The sequence below is a fragment of the Calonectris borealis genome, chromosome 23 (genome assembly GCF_964195595.1).
Source record: "Calonectris borealis chromosome 23, bCalBor7.hap1.2, whole genome shotgun sequence".
NCBI classification, from domain to species: domain Eukaryota; kingdom Metazoa; phylum Chordata; class Aves; order Procellariiformes; family Procellariidae; genus Calonectris; species Calonectris borealis.
This window is the reverse complement of record NC_134334.1, coordinates 6427387-6449063: the sequence shown is the minus strand read 5'-3', so window position 1 is coordinate 6449063 and position 21677 is coordinate 6427387. Positions and strand designations below refer to the sequence as shown.

The 21677-nt window shown below is 42.8% G+C and overlaps 2 protein-coding genes across 9 annotated transcripts; both read right to left on the bottom strand.

The window, feature by feature from the left end:
* Nucleotides 1-54: 54 nt before the first annotated feature.
* Nucleotides 55-7820, bottom strand: MIIP (migration and invasion inhibitory protein). Of its 2 annotated transcripts, none has more exons than XM_075172525.1 (10): nucleotides 7693-7820; nucleotides 5804-5975; nucleotides 4752-5243; nucleotides 4019-4121; nucleotides 2888-2999; nucleotides 2632-2696; nucleotides 2062-2191; nucleotides 1583-1679; nucleotides 608-729; nucleotides 55-313 (listed from the first exon to the last, which is right to left on the bottom strand). In XM_075172525.1, coding segments are annotated over exons 2-10 (1293 nt in total). In that variant the 5' UTR covers nucleotide 5975; nucleotides 7693-7820; the 3' UTR covers nucleotides 55-312. The 2 variants fall into 2 exon arrangements, with proteins under 2 accessions (XP_075028626.1, XP_075028625.1); XM_075172524.1 differs by lacking the exon at nucleotides 7693-7820 and adding an exon at nucleotides 6096-6237 and having other exon boundaries at nucleotides 622-729; nucleotides 5804-5991.
* On the bottom strand, nucleotides 6164-21649 carry MFN2 (mitofusin 2). Of its 7 annotated transcripts, none has more exons than XR_012677077.1 (20): nucleotides 21579-21648; nucleotides 21072-21225; nucleotides 20654-20832; nucleotides 19814-19949; nucleotides 19279-19441; nucleotides 18613-18737; nucleotides 18185-18293; nucleotides 17985-18092; nucleotides 17443-17596; nucleotides 17134-17201; nucleotides 16841-16962; nucleotides 16385-16511; nucleotides 15597-15701; nucleotides 14975-15077; nucleotides 14081-14301; nucleotides 13800-13949; nucleotides 12665-12861; nucleotides 12148-12282; nucleotides 11342-11477; nucleotides 6164-6242 (listed from the first exon to the last, which is right to left on the bottom strand). XR_012677077.1 is itself a non-coding variant. In XM_075172517.1 (19 exons), the coding sequence occupies exons 3-19, from the start codon at nucleotides 20826-20828 to the stop codon at nucleotides 11408-11410; spliced, it is 2268 nt and encodes a 755-aa protein (XP_075028618.1). In that variant the 5' UTR covers nucleotides 20829-20832; nucleotides 21072-21225; nucleotides 21579-21648; the 3' UTR covers nucleotides 8450-11407. The 7 variants fall into 7 exon arrangements, 3 of the variants coding, with proteins under 3 accessions (XP_075028618.1, XP_075028619.1, XP_075028620.1); XR_012677076.1 differs by lacking the exon at nucleotides 6164-6242 and adding an exon at nucleotides 8450-8527; XM_075172517.1 differs by lacking the exon at nucleotides 6164-6242 and having other exon boundaries at nucleotides 8450-11477.
* Nucleotides 21650-21677: the final 28 nt, after the last annotated feature.

The window sequence follows — 21677 nt, the reverse complement described above, 5'->3', positions numbered from 1 at the left end:
TGTACATTCAGCTATGTGTATTGGTTGCTCACATATGCGCACGACTACGAAAACTAGGAAAAATCTGTTCAAAGATTTATTTTTATCCAAAGAGAGTTGTTTCCACACCCTGCGCCCAACCCTTCCCCAGGGAAATCAAGTCAGTGGTTCACAGAGTTGAGGCAGTCAGATTTAAATTTGGAGTTGCTCTGTAGTGTCCAGGTTTGTTTCGCTCCCGCTGCTGAGAAGCACTGCTAAATCTGAAGCATGTCAAGTGGGTCAGGTTCAGAAGCTGGTCAGTTCTGGTTCCTCCTGACACTCTGGACACCGAGTTCTGGAATCCAAAGGAAGAGGATATTAATCAAAGAATGCCAAAGTGACTTTTCCCATTTTGATGAAGATTGGTGAGCTGGACAGGCTTTTGCCTCTTATCCAGCTCCATTTGCTTTTTTGTGTCTGTGCACCCTAGTTCACACAGCAGCAAAAGGAAAATGTTTCCCTGTGGAGATAAGGACATAATCTTCCAGACATTTTCGTTTGCTCAGCCATCGATGATTATCATACCCTTTAGAGAGACGAGATTGCAATTCCCATCTGTGCAATTCACAGCATCTCTAGGGACTCTTACCAGGCTATTCTTACCAGGCGAGGATGGTGGGAAGGCTTCTCTTCCAGTGAAGCTCGCAGATCCAAACTGCTGAGCGTGGGGTTGCTGGAAGGGATAATATTTTCCCAGCCAGCCAGGCAATGCTGTGAAAAGACGGGAATGCTGCATTAGAGTGCTTTACCCTTTTTAATCTATTGTGGCCTGTTAGTTCTAAATAATAACTTCTGCACAGGGAGGTTTTAGCAGGCAATTAATTAATTTTTTAGGAGTTTTATATGATTAACAGGAAAGAGAAGAAATCTCTAATGAAGCAGAACTGCATAGCTGTCCCCTCTTCCACCTCTCACTGGCTAATTATTTCTAAAACAATCTCCTGCTTTATGAACTCAAGCACCCGACCTCTCTGAACCCGTCTCAGCTGACTCATCCAGTTCCCTAAACCTCAAAACCAGGCTTCTTCCTACCTCTTCGCTGGAAATCTCTAGGCCAGGGTTAGGTCTAATTAGGAATACTGCCTGCAGCATTGCCTAGTGGCTGGAATACAGGACCAACTCTACAAAATCAGTTTTGAATCCAGCCTTGCCACTACTGATTTTGCCTGGCCCCTATACGCTGTGAACACTTCACAGAAGCTTGTCTTTTAGACTATCTAACATCTGTGGAAAGAAACACAGGCACTCTTAGGTATGGTTCATCGTGTTGAAAGGTCAATGCCTGAAATAAGTCAGCTGAATCATGCCCCAGGAGTATATAGCTCCATATGGCACTTTCTTTTCCTCAGTGTAAAGCATCTGGAGATATGTCATATATTTTATGCCAGTTACACAAAGGTATGAACACACCAATGGCTTTTCTTGCTATCTCAGTGACGCAGATCAGAAATTTTAGTGGAAACTCTGCTAGGGGGACGAGTCCCAGATTCTCTTTCCTTCTTGTGCTCTAACAATGCCCAGCCTGGGCTCTGCCATCAGTATCAGCAAGAAGACAGAAACTTACCGAAGGTAATGCTAGATTGTCTGCTGGATCAAAGCTCTTCCTGCGATGGGCTTTGTATTTGTAGGCAGGCATAAGCGTAGATCTGGGAATGCTGACCCTGCAACCGCACAAGGGAAGTAATTGCCTACACCTTCCACAAGGCAGAGGAAATCTGCATGCCTTCCCCACTCAGAATCCAAGGGTCTAATCCCAAAGTGAACCAAGCAAAACAGTTTTGGATTAGGGCATTACACACTTAACATGTACATTCACATTCTGGACCAATTCAGACAAAACATACATTTCTCACTGCCTTCAAAACTGTTTCTGCTTATGAAAAAGATCAGTAGGGAGTTTTTAAGCAAGAGATATCTCTGCCTTGAAAACAGCAACCTTCCACAGAGCTATTTTGACGCTGTTTTCTCCCTCACATGATCAGCTTTTTCTTCCCCATTGTTTCCTTGAGTTCTGCATATTACAAAGCAATAATTCTTATCTACCTGACATAGGCTGGCTCTTCCAGGACTTCCGGGGGCTGGTGAGTACGTGGGATCTTACACATGGGGCAGGCAGATTCTGAATCCACAGGGACAGTGAAGAGGCGCTGGTTTAATCGATAACAGTAAACACCTGCCACAGGGTAATGAAACATCATGGTATTTCTAGTTTGTCAGAAAGTTCCTCAACCCAGTCAACAAAGCTGTGTTCTACCACAGTGCCACACATGCATTCTACAGAAAGAGCTGCTTTTCCTGAAATATCTTTTACATTTCCTATCCCCAAATAAGTTCCTAAAAAGCAAAACCAAAACTTCAACCTCCTCAGCTTAGAAAGAGAACATTAGCCAATTACAAGAAACCCTGACAAAATAAGATGACACTGATTGAGAGAGGATCCCTAGAAGACTCAAGTATCTTTGGAGTAGAAAGTTGAATCTGGTTTAGAAACTGCAGCTAAAAACCCCACATTCTTCCTTGTCTTGCATGATGTGGGGCACTCTCAGAATGACAGGCAAAGACTGCTCAGTTGTTTGTTCACAGAAATTGGATTAGGAAGAAATCTGATCTTACACTTATGGGAACCGGTTATCAAATCTGGTTCTTGTTCAGGAACTATGTAATCCAGAGCCTTGGGCCTAAAGAAACAGGCAAACAAATCAGTTAGTGACAGGCCCTCTGAACACCCCAACTTTTCCAAGCATACATTTCTGACTGGGAGGTAAAGGCCTACAAAGCCACTTACAATTTCCCACTCCAATCAGACTATACTTCACATTACTCTAAAGGGATACGTTGCTGCTTCAGCCCTTCCCCCATACCCACTTACTCCAGGTGCTGCTCATGAATACACGCTTCTTTGTTGGCCTGTCGGAATTCGTGCAGCTCAGCAAAGTATTGATCAGATTTTTCTTCTACTGAAGAGTTTGTATCTAGGAACCCTGAGAACGCCAAGGAAAGAGAAAAGTTCAAGAATTTACCAAATTTGGGAAAGCACCAAAGCAAGTTTCACACAAAACAGTCTAAACAACCAAAGGTCTGAAGCACCAAAATGGATAATGAGAAGAGCATGTGTCTTGGTTTCAGCTGGGAAGCTTTCTTCTTAGTAGTTGATATAGTGTTGTGGTTTGGATTTAGTATGAGAATAATATTGATTACACACTGTTTTAGTTGTTGCTAAGTAGTGTTTATACTAAGTCAAGGACTTTTCAGCTTCCCATGCTCTTCCAGGTGCACAAGAAGAGGGGGCACAGCCAAGACATCTGATCCAAACTGGCCAAAGGGATATTCCATACCATATGACATCATACTTAGTATATAAACTGGGGGAAGTTGGCTGGGGGGCGGCGATCACTGCTCGGGGACTGGCTGGGCATCGGTCAGCGCGTGGTGAGTGGTTGCTTCCTTGTTTTTCCTGGGTTTTGTTCCTCTCCCTCTCTCTCGTTGTTTTCATCTTCATTACAATTTATTATTATTATTTTTATTATTATTATTTTATTTCAAGTATTAAACTGTTCTTATCTCAACCCACGAGTTTTCTTACTTCTGCCCTTCCGATTCTCTCCCCCATCCCACGCCAGAGGCAGGGAGGGTGAGCGAGCGGCTGTTAAACCACGACAGCATGCCGTCGACGGTCAAGCCAGAGATTTACTGTTTGGGTCCTTTATTGCATTCATTCATTTCTGTTACTTGGTATCCCCTCTGACCCCACTCAGCTTTGCCATTTGCTGCCTGGATTCCCATACCACTGCCACTTCACCGTTCCAGGGAAGCACAGCTCTCCTCTGGCCTGGACAGGGAATGGCTTCTGACAAAACTGCAGCTCCCCTGCTGAGACCTGCTACGTGGGCTCTAGGTCTGCAGTTCTGTCACACCTCAATTTAAAGGGGTTGTAAACTGTGTTTTAACTCTTCATATTACCACATCATGCTGAGAGCTTTGCTTCAGGTTTAGGGTTCACCTGCAATCCAGTCATAGCCCAGGAAAGGACGCACGGACCAGCTGCTCACAGGTATGGTATATTCTTCAGGGTCAGACAGAAAAGTCACATGACCAGCTTCCTTCTGGGAAGAAAACAATTCATAAAAACTTCCTATACATCTAGCAGGACATTCAAAGGTACCGCTTAGGAGATAACTGGCAGCTACTCAAATGGGACAGCTGTGGCTTAGTTTGAGGCTGGATTCTGCCTACGCTTCTACCAGTGATTTGCTCACCAGTCCTTTGTCTTCTCAATTCATAAAACAGAAAGAGGCCGCAGGGGACTTGCCCAGGCTAAGGCAGTATTTTTCAGGGCCTTAAACAAAATGCTGACTTCCCTGCATCACACACCCCCAAACGTCAGGCCACCTGTGCTGCCTTGGAGGATGATGACGGCACTAGCCTGCCCTTCATGCTTCAGGAAACAAGCTATGTAGCAGCAGCGCTGCACCAGGCTGTTCTCCCTGAGCATATGAACCACATATGCAAAGGAGTCTCACAGTCACGTGCTAACAGTTTTCTGGTCTTTGGTTCAAGGCCTAGGGAAAGCAGGGGCTGAACAAACTGCCAACAGCCCCTGGCTGCTAAGGCTGTGAACAGTTTTGACCCCAACTTCCAATTCACACAGTGGGAACAGGGCAAGTAATGTTCTCCTGGCTCTTTCTCCCCAACCTTCTTATGAAAATAAGCAAAGCATTGGTTTCACCATTCACCTTCAACTCTTTGGACTGAGATGTCAGCAAGATTGATTTACGGATTATGGGCTCTCTAATGACTACATGCTGCTTGCTGGTCTCTTCACTTTGTGTGCTGCTCAGTGATGGGTCCAGATGACCCTTAAGCTGTTTTTTCTCATGGAAACCATGTAGCAGAGTGGACTGTTTTCCGTTTTCTCCGTGTCCCAGAAGGAAGCATTCTTTCTCTGGACTTCCTCGAGCATGGCCATCTCTATCCACTCCGGAGGTTTCTCTGCCACACGTAACGATTGCAGACACTGGCATAACATTCTTCTTTTTCCCAGGAAAGCTGGAATTCAAACATACTGCTTCTTGCATCTTCGCTCGTTGTTGCTGTACCCCTCTGTCATTGCTGCTGTGTTTAAGAGATGAACAGAGGGCTGCTCTGGCTGCGTAAGCTCCGCGTTCCACAGACACCAACATTGCAGGGTCAGCTGTAGACTTCGCAGCATCGACCTGGTTTTCCTTCTGTAAGGACAGAGACTCTCACACCACATGGCATCATTCAGATTACAAATAGCTCTCATCAGGACATTTCACTCAGTAAGAGAAAATCAACCTCTCATTCTAGTCTGCTCACCTCTTTAAATTCCTGTGGGGAAAAAAGCAAAATCCTTATAGTATTCATGAGACATTATTAAGTGTTTGGAGAAGATAAGAAACGGGTCTGCTTCCAGCTAAATGCAGTTTTTCCCAATTTCAGGAACTGGTAAACTTTCAGCCTTTGTGCTCAGAAGAAATAAAAAGATTATGTTCCACAATGTTCATTCCTATCTTAGCTAAAGAAACCTACATTTCTTAAGCAGGAACTGATCTATGAACCCTTTGCAAGGAGAGCATATTTGAGACCACAGGATAAACAATAAACAAAAGTCTAGCTACTTTTCTAACAGACTCCATATTCCACTTTCTGCCAGCTCCTCCATGTCCATATGTCTCCTTGACCACACACTCCATAGGCAGAGCTTCTGCCTACCATACAAGGCCCATTTACTTCCCAGCACTTCTAGCACAGACACAACACGTACCCCTCTCTTGGGCAAGGGGACAGATTTTTCCGTGGCTGTTCTATTATGACGAGATGCTGGAAGGAGTGGCTTGCTGGGAAGTCTCTTTCTGATCTCTTCCTGCTTCATTCTGAGCCTTTGTAGAAGGTCCTGGTTGGCCTGACGCAGCCTCTTCAGGTGCTCTAACTCCATCCTATGAAAACATTTTCCTGTAAAGCCAGCGGAAGGGTGAATGACATAAATGGAAGCATTAAACAAAGAAGTAGATTTGGGAGAAACCACATTCAGGGGACTTTTCATAAAAACCACTTACAGCTGTTGGAACGTTGGGAGCGTTGATCATTGCTCCCGAGAAATCAGCCCGTCTCAAAACTCTTTATGCTAAGAACTAGCACCACTGCATACTTCTCTCCCCTCAGATGTACTCTCAAATATTTTGCACCCAGAAACTGGTAGCTGACTGAATAGAGGACAAGACAGTCTTACAGAGCAAACAGTAAACATGAAAAAAGTCACATCAAAAAGCCAAATAAAAGACATTTGATTCAGAGACTGATATTTAGGACAACCTTATGTAATTCTGCTTTAATGTTCTTTTTAAGCATCAAAATTTATATTGTGATAATACCAGGATGCTCTTAAGTTCAAAATATGAATAATGAATACGAATGCATTTACTACATCCAAAAGAAACAGTGAGTCAAAACTGTCCTCCATGTTCCCCAGGCAGGAAGATTGCAAAAGGCTCAATTATGACTCAGGACTAGGGCTCAGACAATTCCAGTTCCACACATTAATCACTAAGCATTACTGCCTTTTTATTAGAAGGTATTAGAAGAGGGGAAAAAAAGGAGTCAATAAATAAATAAATAGATAAATAAATAAAGCTTAGTTTGACTGGAAGGTTGTCACACTGTTCAACATGTTTACAACACCACAAGCTCCTCTAAATTTGCACAAAGTGGTTTTTTTTAAGTAAAACAAAACTCTCAACCCAAAACCCCACATTGGTTTTGGCTAGAATGATCAATTAAGTTCTCAAGTAAAACTATGTGCTTCTCTACGATCTTTTGTTCTGAAGGATCTCTAAACCCTTCTCCAAAGCTCATGTGATTTGGTTTTGTGTCTGCTACCTTGGCAACTGGACATGAGGAATCAAATGCATATGCTGTACTACAGCACTGGGAGGAACTAAGAGCAGTGCTAACAATCAAAAAACTATAAAATACCTTTTTGTTACAAGAAATAAGTGAGGTGTGCACTACTGGACATAAAATAGAAATACCAGTCTTGAGGCACTAAATTGGAGATCATTTGAACAAAACAGAAGTTCTCACAGTATTCACAGGACAAAGCTAACAGCATCCTCTCATCATTGCTCATCGGAAAGCAAATACTCTGAAAATAACATTAGTCAAGGGACTTTCTGGAAGGGTTTTACCAGATGAGATCCACTCTTAGCATAATCTACAAGAAGCTGTTAGTCCTTCATGCTCAACCCCAGGGGCTCAAGCTTATGAAACTGCTTTAGTCTGAATCCTTTGCAAAAAGGAGCTTAGCTTCTCGCAGTTAGAAGAAATAAATAACAATTGTCTCAGGAACTAAGTACTCTCATCTCTGCAAGAAAGTTGTCTAACACCTATGCAGCGCTTCCCAGAGCTGTTTCTGCACAGACACGCTGGTTCGGCTCTCCCATGCCCATGAGGAAGGGGAGACGGCCCTAGGCATTGTAAAATTCCCCTTCCGTCTTCAAGAAGCGAGTCTGGCAGCCGACCGAGAACTGGTAAACCCTCCCTCCAGAGCTGGGCGTGGGGAGCCTGCGAGTCTCGCCAGGCCCAGCGGCTCCAGGGCCTGCGGACGTTCAAACGCCCCACGCTCCCCTCCCGCCCGCTCCGCGTTTTCAGGCCCACCTGCGCCGCACCCCGCCGCTCCGAACCGCCGGGTCGCCAGGCGAGCCCGCGGCCGGGGGATCCCCGCCCTCGCTCCAGCCGCCGCCGGGATCCCCCAGGGCAGCCCCGGCCCAGCCCGTTCCCGCAGCCGAGCGGCCGCCCTCCCGCCCGCCGCGGACGGGCCCGCCCCGCGGCTCCCGGCATGCGCGGGGCCCGCGGCGCCGCCCGGCGGCCGCAGCCGGCCCTGCCCGGCCCGCGCTGGGCCGCGGGGGAGCCCCTCCCGAGCCGCGGGCCGGGCAGGGCGCTGGGGGAGCGCAGGAGGCGGCCCCAAACCTCACCCTGTTGGGTTCGTTAACGCTGAACGGACCGCGTACCCCCAGCGCCCCAGAAGCTAAAGGCAGCTGAAAACGTATCACTGGACATCTGCCGCCTCCTCTTCTAGCACGCACGATGTAATCCATCAACCGAGAATACTGATTCACCACAATTTCAGTCTATTAACGCGGTATTTGCTGACCATTATTTCCTGCAATATTCTCAAGAAATCACTGATTCAATACCGACGCTTTTAGTGTAACTTAAGAAGGAATCTCTCAAACCTTCTATCAGATAATTCAGTATCATTGGTCTCCTTGTTCATTTTCATAGTAAGAATGCAGATAAAAGGTCACTATTGTCAAACACGCAATTTACTACAACATGGTAGCATATCATCATCTGAATATATTATACTTACACTTGAAGACTTTGTATCACGAGACGCAGAACACAGGAGAAGTATTTTTCCAATTCATTTTTATTTTGGTTTCCATTGTTTACAGCATTGATACAGGAATAATTCATGCAAATTTATCACCTTAAATACAGCAGAGAGAAAACTCGCTGGTAAGAGTATTTCAAAGAGTTCCATCAACATAACACAATGAGAAAAATAAGTAGCAGCAATAAGATAAAGTGCATTTAGCTGACCTTCTTTAATAACAGTTTCGGGAAGATTGTTTTTGGAATTACTGGTTCTAAGGATTAGTTTATCATTCTTTATGAAAAGCAGAAGAGAACAGCCTCTTTTGCTGATAGTGTTCATTCTTCCACCACTCTGAATTAAAGAAGTACAGCTGTATTTTGTCTAAGAGGAATCCAGCTCTTAGGCCTTTCTGTTAAAAGCTTGATTCTCGATCACTCGGGCTTCTAGGGACAAGGGTTACGCACATACTTAAAAATTTCTTCTCTCCCATGTTAGCAGTTTTGCTTCTTAAAAAATTCAGGCCGTCCTTTACCCCGCTCTATAGGTTAGGTTTCAGCACTACAGGGAGAATGCTTACATCACCAAAATCTGAACAGTGTCAGAAACACACATTGGCAAGACACCAGATTCTAAGAACCCATCAATCTCTTTCCCTTTACAGATCAGAAACTGGCTTAAAGATCAGATCATTTATCAGATTTCCCCTAAAGGCCTGCTGAAGAGATGCTAACAGCACCCATCTTCAAAAGCAAGGTCAGCATTTCAGGTAGCCTAGAGCTGCTGAGCAGTAGTACACCATCATCTCCCTCTACCTGGAATTGACAATTTCCTGGTGTATCAGGGATGTGCTTAGTATTTTAACTCAATAGCATAGTACATAGCCTATTATAAAGGTGTATGTGACAGCTTGAGAGATTAGAGATCCGAATTTATTCACATAATACCTGCAGCAGAGTAACAGTGGTTGATTCCACTTACTCCAGTATACTTCACCACAAGCCTAGAGGACACATTTCCAGAGGCAAGGACTCAAATTTCTTTCTTACTCATTCTCAGATTTGATCCAAGCCAAGTTTATGTCCTGGTGGTTGCCTGAGGAAACCGCCATAGAAGCCCTCTGATGAAAATGGCTTTTCAGTTTGGGTTGGATTCAAAGCTGTCTACTGGAAGTGAAAGGTTTGTTTTCTTCCTGCATTCCAGGGACACAAGAGTCTCACTGCCAGCTCCTACATGATCAAGGTACTTCAAGTCTTACTGCAAATCTTAGAACAGCCTAAAATACTTACTGACATTTCACTGTTTTTACTCCCTCAAGTATCAGCCAGCTTCTTTCTGGAACTTTCGCAACACACGAAACAGGGCACTTGTCACAGGCACATATATTCACACCTGAGCATGAACAAGAAATCCCAAGGCTGGCTGATACCATTTTCAAGTGAAAAGTTTCATTGTCAATAAGAAAAAAAGAAACACTCTCAGTAGTTCTGAATTCAGCTGGGACCTGCTCAAAGATAGCCCGTGTTCTCTAAAGTTTGATGCTGAACAGATTTAGGTTGTCACTAACCTCAGAACTACAAGATCTGATACTGGATTCCTCAGACATTTTGTGGGGAACAGAAAGGTTATACCCAACACGTGGCAAAATACTGACCCACCAAGTGGAAAAGAAAATTTGTAACATAGGAACTTAATTCTGGTACTACTGAAATCAGTGGGAATTTCTCCTCTACCAATTCCAACAGGAAGAGACTCAAGTCTTTACTATTCCCAAATCTTATACTTCAAATTCAAAATTGCTTCAGGGCAAAACTTAATGATTAATTTGATCTATTTGCAAATAAAGAACATCTTTAAAAAATAAGTTGCCTTAACCCATTCTTGCCCTGGCATGAAATACAAGGGACAGGTCTCCCCCCCGCCCCAGAGGAGCTGCACTTGCCAGCTCATTCTCATACTTCTATCAGAAGAGAAACATCAAATCATATTACTGCATGGGAACTCTATATGAAGCAAAATCTCTTACAGCTTGTAATCCACATGCTGCTCTTGTGGCCAAATAATGGTAATGGAATTCAGAAGGCCTGCTTCCAGAAACACCGCTGCGCATTTCCAAAAAACACCTCACATTCATCAACTTATCTCATAAGGCAGTTCACTACATTCTGTCAACTGGCTTTTCTTTCCTATTTTTCTTCCTCAACAAGCTGCCAAATTATCAGCACTACCTCCTTCACAGGAGCTAGCCATGTCTTTGCAAACTATTTGTCCATGATGTGAAATGGGCCAGACTGCATTATTAAAGAGCTCTTAAGAGGAAGAAACTAACTCCAAAGACAGTAAGTTTACCAAAGCAAAATCTTAGTCCCTCTTGCTCTAGAAGAAAACTGGGTTTTTTCATAGGTTTAAACATACTGACAGTAATAAACCTTTCTATGAAGGGACACAGTGATTCTGTCATGTTCTATAATAACGGAATATTAACCTAGGAAACAGGCCTGTGTGGGCTTATAAATGCATCGCGAAACCATCATTACGTCTGTGTGCATGGGATCTGTGTTTAAACAAACAGCTGCTTGTCACACATACATAAACTTGGGGCTTAGAAGTCAAAAGTTCTATCTTCACATAGTAAAATGAATGACTCCATGAAGACGTGTCAGAATAACTTTTAACCTGATAAATGTTTGTTTGTTTTAAATTTGTTACTGTACTTGATTTTGCTTTAAAAAGCCCCCTGTAAATGTATGAAGCACACATTCCTTCTGAAGTAGTCTGGTCTCACAAGAAGGAAAAAGAAGAGTTATAAACAGCTAGTGTTTAGAGGTGGGACACAAAACGGGGAAGCAGAATCCTATTGTTCACACAGCAACTGGAAACATAGCAATAGGCTTTTGCTCATTCCCTTTAGGGAATTCCATCACCCACCATGTTCTCTGCAGTAATTAAGAGAGCACTGAAGGGAAACAGTGTTGGTTTTCTCTTCTTCCCACACTATCTGCTTTGCTGCAGGTACTGATGTGTGAACATGTTGAGTTCACTGTCAAGCCAACCCGCTTTATTCCTGCAAGGACAGAAAGTCTCCATTAGGTGAATAAAACAGTTCTTCTCAAGCCAACCTGAAAGAAGCATGACTAAAATGAGTAAACAGCAAGGCATGGAGAGGAGTGCCAGAGGTTCATTCCAAAATCCTGCTACCATTCCTTGCCCTTCCTCAGGTCAGGAACACGTGCCTGCTAACAGCCCCTAGGGCTTTGAGGTTCAAACTGAGATCTTGGTCACAACTTGCCATCGATCTTATTGTACAGATACGGAATGTTTGAAAAATTCTTCCCGACAGCCTTTGCACGGTGAAGAAAAACATCAGACAACTGTGTACAAAGGCGAGGGTGAGACTTTTTGCATAATTTTATAATAGCCTGAAGGAGTTTGTAGGAGTAGAGGACTGTATGTTTTGATAAATGGAAAGGAACTGTAATTCCAAACAAACCAAAAACAAGAAGGAAAAGGTGTTCTGTGAGACAGAAGATTTAAATGACTGTCGACAGTACATGGGAAAGTACATAGTGAAAGAGAACACAACTTGGTAGGGAAAGACACTGATGTCTGCACATCAAACACTGACAGAAGAAGGACTGCACTCAAAGATACACCCTAATCTCAACATCTTGGGGCAATCACATGAAAAACAGTTGTATGCAAATGTCTGTGTATACGGGATAATAAAATCTCACCTGAGCAGTTTTGCTTTGCTCTGCAGTGAATCCAGAACTTCGATTTTTTTATTCATGGCAGAAATTTCCTGCTCAAGATTCTCCCGTGTGACATCCACTTGCTGACACAAATGAGCAAACGTTCCAGCAAGCTCTCTATGAAACAAGGAGAATAGTTGGATATGACGAAAAGTAAGATCAAGCAGCAAATTCAAGGAATAAATCCCTTTGACGTATAGTGATGATGATAGTGACTCAGATGTTCATCTTTCCACTTCTGCACAATAATATGCTAGAGCATCAGAACAACTTGATTTAAGAGACAGAAGCACATTAAGAATAATGCTTAACAGCACCCAAATACTACATCGGTGATTCAAAAAAACCATAATATTCTTTTAACACACATGTATCATGACACATTTTTAAATCTGCAATTCAATATGCAGACTTACTTTGTTTTAACAAGAAATATCATTAACAAAAACCCCAAACAACAGAATTTAGATAAGGTATTAGCTGAATATATGCAACTCACTGTTGGACTTGGTGGCTGCAATTAGAACCCGTATAACTGACGATGAGCTGCAATTTCTCACCAGCATACTCTACAAATTGCCGTTTGAAAGCTCTCTCTTTTGCTTTTGTGGTCCAGGTGAGGCGCTCATATACATAAAGGAGCCCGTAAAGGCCAAAAGAGAGAGCAATCAGTCTCCAACCCACAGCCTTCCAGACCTAAAAAAAGCACAGGGAAAAACAAATTCCACGATCATCATCTAGGAATGATGCTAACTCCTAACAATGGCACACAGAGCATTGCACTTACATTGTAGGCACATGGAAAGAAGCTGGATAGATAACCCTGACTTGCAAGTGGTTTCATTGGTCAGACAGCTTACTACCGATGTCCAGTCTACAAAATAAAAATACCTAACCTAAACTATTGGGGTTCTGTATGGGTTAACCTTTCCAGCACATTTCAATTACATCTGCAAGCGCAAACAAACTTTGTCTGGTTCACAGAACCCCTGTTTCTGAAGTAAAAGACATTTTTAAGCAACTATCTCCTCACTGAGAAATCATCCACCCCTAGACACTGTGACACTAGAATAGCATGCAGGTGTGGAACTGGCACTACAGAATTAGATTCTTCCCGCAACAGGAACTAGAGTTACCATGCAACTTCAGTTAGATCTCTTAAGCCTCCACAGTTTGGGGAGATTTGAGATTCAAAACATTTGTTATTTTCAAAAGACAGAAAAGCAGGAAGTGCTGATTTTCTCTGAAATAAATTAGGCATAGTGGCTAAAATTAAGTGCGCTCTTCCCTTTCCAGGAAGGAAGATGCACACGATCAGAGGCTTTTGGTAGATATTTCTGTCCTGATTCTTCTGTAAATGGGAAAAGAAAAATACCAAATTTTCTTTTATTCTCACAAAAGAATCAGAGACTATTTAATGCTTTTATAACATACTTTGAAGGGTTATCTTCACAACAACTCTGGCTCCAAACCTAACTATTATGCAAAATAAGCTCAATATCTTGGAAGATCAAAGGAGAAAGTATTTCACTATCGCTGAATAGCAAATATCTACAGGACTCAGCAGTGCAAACACTTTTCAGGGCAGTGCTCCAACGTTATTTATATAAATGCTGCTCAGATTACCAACGCACCACGCCACCAACCACGATGATCCCCATGGAAGTTCGGGAAGTTAATGAGGCCAATCCAGTCACCATCGACACCATGAGCTCTTCCTGGGTCATAGAGCCCTGAGGCAAAGGAGGCAGACTGGGATTTGCTGGTGTTAAAGGGCGTTGAACCTAATTAGAAAAGCAGTGACATCACAAAACAAAAACAAAATACAGAATAAGAGAAGGCAGGCCACTGCCCTTCCCACCAAAAAGACTTCAGCAGCCACATCTACCCCTGACCACTCAACGAGGTATCTTACCTGGTCATTATAGCCCATCAAGGCCCGACGACCATTCTTTGGACCCAAAAACCTGTTCACCAGCATTGTCCATCCAAGAGAGAAATGGAATTCTATGTCCTCTTGGAAGTCGGCACAAAGCTTGTCACAGTTCAGATCATAGCTGAGCATGAAGCACTGACGGGGAATTAACATGTCTATTTGGCCCCGCAGAGAGACTGGGAGAAGGGGTTTTAAACCATCTGCACACAGAGACAATAAAAACATTCAAATAATGGCTATTGAGTTCACAAGAATTAACTAGACTTGTATTCTGTAATCAGGGTGGTTATGGGTTGTTCCATCTTCCACAGATGTTTTTCTTAGTATCTTAAATTTCCTAAAGCCAAGCATGTTGCAAAGCGAGAGATACATCATGAATTACTGTTCAACTCTTAATTCTTCAGATCAACTCAGAAAGAAATCTTTCCACGGACCCTCTCAAATCCTTACAGGCAGCTGGTGAAGTTTACAGTTTAGCAATAGCTTGGAAAGCAGAATCTGAAGGCCAGTTCTAGAAGTGTTTAGGCACCATACTCCCATTAACGCTTATATGCGGAGAGGCACCTAGTTACAAGTCATTCACATTTCATTAGGATCTTGGTCTGAGAATTTCTCAAGTTTCCAAAGTCACAGTTCCGCTCTGTCATGAAGAATTAAGCTGATTGTTATGTATTCATTAGGAAATCATTGCACAAGATCAGACACAGAGTGGAAAAAGCTCCTACACAACAGCATTGCTAATCAAGATGGAAACTAAGATGATGACAGCTGCACATCAGCCATCAGATTAAAGAGAAACCCAGAACATCTACCTAGTTATTTTGCATTACAGTTAAAGGAAAAAGAAAGGGAAATATTGCCTGCTGAACTGACCTATCATTTCTTGCTGCATTGTCTGCAGGGAAGCTGTGATTGCATTGGAGCAACGATCTGACATGTTACGGCCCAGGCCTTCCTCGATGTGTTTATGCAGCTCCTGACAAACAAAGAAAGGGTTATTAAACTTAAAATAAACATAGGTAAGATACAGGCTGCAGGTGCTAGAGCTTGCCAGTTAAAATAATCTTCCCAGAACAGGGCCACGCATTCTGCCTACGTACTGTTCTAACCTTAGTTTCATTTTTTTCCCCATTCTTCAGTGAAGGAGAGGAAAAAGCAAATCAAGAAATCTCACATGTACTCTGCAGTACAGGAAAAGTTCTGTTTGATCTATACAATGTGATACATCATATGTGTATCAATTTATGACTGAGATTATTAAACTTTTTGGTTTGTTTTTGTTTTTGTTTTTTTTTTTTAAGATGTTCACTTTTTACAGAAGCTATCCAAATGCAAGACACATTCTAACAAAAGATTTTTCACAATATGAAAAGCTTAGTTCATATCCTAGTTGGAAGAATGTTAAGCATTAAGAGCTGGCATAATTACTGACTCAGAGCAAAACAAGGCCTCTTTAAATTGCTTAAGCAATCTGTAAGAAGCAAACATCACTTACACTCTTATAAACTTTAAGAACTACTTGAGATGGATGGAAGTCTGCTTGGTATTCATCTACCAACACTGAAAGCCGTCTGATTTCTTCTGCCATTGCATTTGACACCTAGAGAAACAGCACGGAACAGAGTTTCTATATATTCTGTCCTAGGGAGAGACGGAAAACCACCACTGAAGACATGCATTTCTTAGTAAGCACTACTGAACTCTAAGCACCATGCGGCCGTTGTTGGCCATCTGCCAACTGCAAAATGCAATATTGGTGACTTCCAAACAAAGAAGATAGCTGAGAAGTATGTAGATCTACCCTCTGTATAACAATGTAGACAGAAAAAGATTGAGGCAATATAAGACTTGTGAAAAATGAATAGGCCTTTTCTGTATATACATAATAGTAAAAATGGCATGTTATTATTGACAGTAAGACGACTGACATTATTCTAGATCGAAATAATAAGGAAACATATCTGAAACATTTTAGTATTTTAGGAAGCATTTAAGACTGAAATATAGTAGCAAGAATAATTCAAACATTAATCAAAGTCTCACTGTTTATTTAAAGTATCTTCTATGAGTCTCTCTGAAAGCTTCCCCCAAGTATTCTACTTTTCATTTTATTACCTCAAGGGGGAAAAAAAAAAAAAGACAACTTCTGAAAGCATTTCTTCTCTTCCCATCTGTAACTCCCACATTTTTAGTACTTCAAACCTTTGTCAGCACTTTGTATTTTTCCCACCATGCTAGTAGCTGTTTCAGACAATCTCTTTTTCTGCAGCCACTCCTCCTTACCTGCCTCTCCACTTCTTCTGTGATCTGTTTTATTTTCCGCTTGTAGTCTTGAGTAAGGAGCTCCAGCTGTTTGTCAATAAAACCTAAACGTTCCTGTCGTTCCTCTCGCATTTCCAGACAGTAAACTCTGGTGAAAAAAAAGCGGTCATCAAAAAGCCAGATAAATGCACTTTGGATCTACAAATATCATTTGAATTCCAGAAACAAGAAAGATTCTCCTGCCCAAGAACAAAATGTGTCAGTATCTACAATACATTACATACACATGGCACAGACAAAAAAGAGGTTCTTCTCCCAATACTTTCACAATTCACTAGAAGCAAGAATACCAGTACATGTCCTTCCCACTCCCAAACATGCTGTATTCTGCTTTGCATTTTAAATGCTCATATTCCCTTAAATTTCTCCCAGAATACCACTTCAGTTATGCAAGCACCAAGCATCAGCTCTCCTCACCGCTGTTCCTGGGCAGCAATATGCACAGAATCCATGATGAGACGAACATCTTCCGCAATCTGCTTTGCTCTCACTGTATGCTGCTCAAATTTTGTTTTTACTGCTGACTGTGAGATGCATTCCTGTATACAAAAGGCAGCCAAGATTAGCAGCAGGCAGAAGCACACTAACACAACTTGTCCTTCCTCTTTCATCTATTTCCAAAATGTGGTCCCACTCCATGTTTATAAACTCTAGTCCTCAGCCTTTCAGGAGTAAAATCTAAACAGAAGGTTAGCACACATAACACTCACCTCAAATCTTCTCTCAAAGTTCTGAAACTCAAACATTCTTACTTGAAATCCATCTGCCAATGCTCCACCTGAGAGAAGGAAAGTACAAAACAACCCCTTAAGTTTTGAGAAAGCAATCAGATGTTGGACATCAGGAAATGCTCCTGCTTTACCTTGAAGCCAATGCAAAAGTGCTGCTAAGTCACCTCTTTCTTTTTGACTGCTCTATTAATAATCTGACCCACCCCAATTTTATCCATTGTCTGGAACAATATGTTCTCCATTTTCTTCCCTATAAGAAAATGGGAAGTTTCTGTTAGCCTTCCTCACCTCCTTCTGGCATCCCTTGAGCCCTTTGAATCCTGGCATTCAGCACTTCTTTTGCTGACACAAAGAAAATTCGATCCCCTGCCTGGGCTCGATCCACCACACCCAGCTCATCTACCAGGAAACTGGTACACCGCTCCATGTGCTGTCGACGCACCTGAGGGATAAACAGGATAAACCCCACATGCAGTTAAATCCACTTTACGCGCCATCTCTTAAAGGTTAGACCAGGCACCCAGATGCCCTCTGCTGGTCTAAGCTACCAATGCAAAACAGTAAGGAAAAAACTTTGCTGTTTTATGGAATATTCCAGAGGTTATCTAAGTGATCTAACTTCAAAAGGCTCCTGTGAAGCTCTCGATTTCCAGCTCAGAAATTTCAGGAGTCATGTCCTGATCACTAGTCTATACTCCCTCTAGTCTCCACACTATGGTAATAAAAATCCAATCACATACAACACTTTATGATTCTACCTGCAAGGACCAGAGTCAAAATGGACTCCTTACTACCCATGCAAAAAGAAGGAATTTAAACACATGACAAACCTCTTCCATGTATTCTGGTTCAGAGGCAGATGCATCCCAGCGGTTATTTAAAATAAATATATTGGGTCGAGACAGACGTTCATTCACCTTGTGAAAGAACTGTTTCTCCTAAGCAAAACGGAACAAAACCTCTTAAGATTAATACATCAAAATTTTTTAACTTTTAGCCAAATTCACTGAACAAGTGGACTTGAACATACAGTTTGCATCAATGTTGATTCAGAATTTGCCACCAGGACAAATACATCAGCATCTAGACAGAATTTGTCAATCCAACTGTCCAGCTCTGTGGTTACATCAATGCCAGGGCTAGCAATAAAAAGAAAAGAGACATTACTATGCTGTGGAAACAGCAAAAATAAAATTAAAAAAGTTAATAAGAAATGTGTTTCAGCTTTTCAGGGCATTAATTTCCCATGTCCGAGCTACACTATCCTGAGATGAGACAGAGTACAGACTAAAAGGAAGTAGCAATCAAGAGAAACTCTGACTGCTAACTACAGCAAAGGACTTCAGTCACTGTCATTAGAACAGGGTCAATTTCCTTGATGTTTGTTAAATTGGTATTTGAAGACATTTCTGTAATTAATCTGTGATAAGCAGGAAAGGAAAGAAAGATATTTCTCACCTGTCCATCAGCACCAGGTCATCCTTTAAGAGAGGACATTTGGAATTGGGCCACATTACGCTGACTAGGCTGCCAGCATTGAGAAGTTCATCTTGATGAAGGGCATGAGCCAGCTGGTTTACTGTCTATTAAAAAGATGGATAATTTATAATATTTCTGTATGCCCAGACCCATTAACACAATTATTTCCCCTTCAGGGTTGTTCACAGACAATTTAAGATAAAACCCAACTCCAAATCACTTTCTCCCTGGAAGGTTTTCCACATAAACCTTGCTTGAGTCTCCTAGTCAAAAGGCAACCGCCTAGTAAGTGTTTATGAGAAATTCTCCTGTCAAGAAAGGCTACTGAGGAACTATCAGGAAGTCTGTGCCTTCTGTCAGTCATACAGAGCTCAGAACTTCCTGAGTCACCATTTTGGTTCCCTGCTATTACTAACAAATACAACATAGCATCTTTTTCATAAAATGAACAAGTTCCATCCTGTAACTTTTTCCATTCCTCCCTTCCTACATCTAACAAAAAACTGTTCTTCATCTCTATTCCTTTAACGATTAAAATCCTTAACTGTGAAATTTATTCACAGTGCTTTAATTTTCTTGTTCCTTCCCTTTTCTGGCACTTCTGAAGAGCTCTTCCCCTTTATCTTATGCTTGAGGAAATTGTACCTTAACACTCTTCTTTTCCTCTGAGCCTTCAGTAAGCAGGAAAGCTTCATGTCCATCCGTCCCTTCTACACGCAGGAAACAATTAGTGGTGTGACCAATTCCTGAAGGAAGGACTTTGTCCCATAGCATAGCATTTATCACAGTGCTTTTCCCATTGCTTGTCCTGAAGTCAGATTAAAGAATGGTATAGCTACGCTTCTGAGATTCAGGTATACTCATTTTGATATTACAGAAAGCAAGTTCTCTAAACCCAAGCAGTATCAGAAGCATTAACAATTTAGGTGCCATAAGCAACTTACAAAAAGACTTTTCTATTTTCTTATTTTAAGAATTCTTCCAAATCAAAGAATTATGTGCTACAATATTTGTTTCCCATTTACAAGAGGACTAGTTTCCCATTTACAAGGGCCATGCACATTACAAGCAAAAGCTGGAGCACTACTGTTTCTATAAATATTTGTTACTGGCTACAATCCTAAAGATGCCAGTTGTTTTACTGAGTGGGGAACGTCGGCAACGTAAGTACATGACTCACCTTCCAAAAAAAGCAACTTTCATGTGTCGTCTTGCCAACACCTCACTAATACCACTGACTTTTGACAGGTAGCCTTTGACTTCCAGTACCTGCTCTTCTGTGGTGACAGGATCAAGCTCTATATTCTTGTGCGTTTCTAAAATCAAAATACATCATGTCTCTGAATTCCAGAAGCCATCTGTCTCTGTACTGGGCGAAACACCTCTTCATGATGTAACACACATAACTAAATGTTTATCTGTGTCCCAAAGACCGCGTGGGTAATCTTGACACATGCAATTACACCCTGAGGCAATTTTGCATCAGCGTTTATCGTCTGGTCTCTTTTACGGATCTAATAACCATTCTCATCCTCAGGACTGCCTTAAACAGAACACAGCCAACACTTCAAACACTCCAACACCTTTAAAAAAAAAAAATCTTCTGTCTGTGTCTTAAGCTGTTCAAGCCAATTATTGGCATATGCTACATGCCACTAGCAATGACATGTCTAGGTAAGAATGCTGAAAGAATTATAGGCAAAAAACCTGGAGGGTCTTGTATAGTTTATTAAAAAACTCCCAAACAACATAAAAACCAAGCATAGCCCACTAACTAGCTCAGTTTCCTAACATGTGTGAACTTGTCAGCTTTAAAATATGAACCCGGAACTCCACCCAAATTCAATAAAATAATTTTCTGTTCTTCTTATCAATATTGATATATAAACAGACATGCATATATAAATAAGCACAGGTCTAGCAGCGCCATTTAACTGTGAGGGTTTTTTGGTGTGTGTTTGGGGTATTTGTATGTGGGCGAAGCACTGTTACACACTTGTAGTTGAAGAATTCAGCTTACCTTCCAGGAACGAGGAGCTCTCATTGATGTATGCAGCCAACTGTTCAAAGATACCATTGATTTTCTTCTTTGCAGTGACAAAATGTTTAAGCGGAGAAGCATTTACCTCAGCCATGTGTCTTTTATCCTTCTTCACTGCAACTATTGACTTGGAACGAGTAAACAACAGGGACATTGCGCTACAGGGAAAAATCCAGTAAATAAAGGTGGCTCACCAAGTGCTAACGGCTATCCAACTAAGCATCCTACCAAGACCTAGATAAATACACATTTTAAAAACAACCTTCTTTCTTTCACAGAGAAATTGTTCCGCTTTCCACAATTGGAAATTACTCATATATCAGAAATAAAAAAATTCATCTTTCCTTCTCCCTTCCAACAAACCCTCAGCGATCACTTCTCCCCATCCTCCGCTTACTTTCAGGATGAGTTACGTTTTCACAAGTCAGGCATGGTCAGCAAGAGTCCCTCTCGAACGTGAACGACTGCAGTCTTCCTGCCTTCTCCCTCGCCCTGGCCAGACTCCGTCCCGCAGCTCTTTCAGTGACGCCGAGTCCAGCCTGTGCCCGTCCCTGCGGCAGAGGGACGAGGGGATGAGGGACACAGGCTGCCGAGCTCCCTGGTCGGCCAGGCTCTGCTCCCCCGCCATCCCAGTGCCCGGGGGATGCACTGGGCAGATGCTCCGGGCGGCCGCCGTCGCCTTCTCCTCAGACCTCAGGGGGCAGGCGGGCCGGGCGCGAGGCAAAGGCGGGAAGCGCCCCTCTCCCGCCCCCACAGGGCGGCGCGCACCCCTGCTCCGGCGGGTCCTCCCCTCCCCGCCCTGCCCTGCCCTGCCCCTGCCGCCCGGGAGGCGACCCCCGAGAGCCCGGCCCGGCCCCCAGCGGCTCCCACCTCCCCTATCGCCAGGCACCGCCCCACCGCTCACCTTCACCACCGCTCCCGTAAGGCCGCCATGTTACCCCCGCGGCATCCTCCCCCCGGAGGCGCAAAGCGGCGCGTCATCGCCACGCGTCATCGCCAGGCG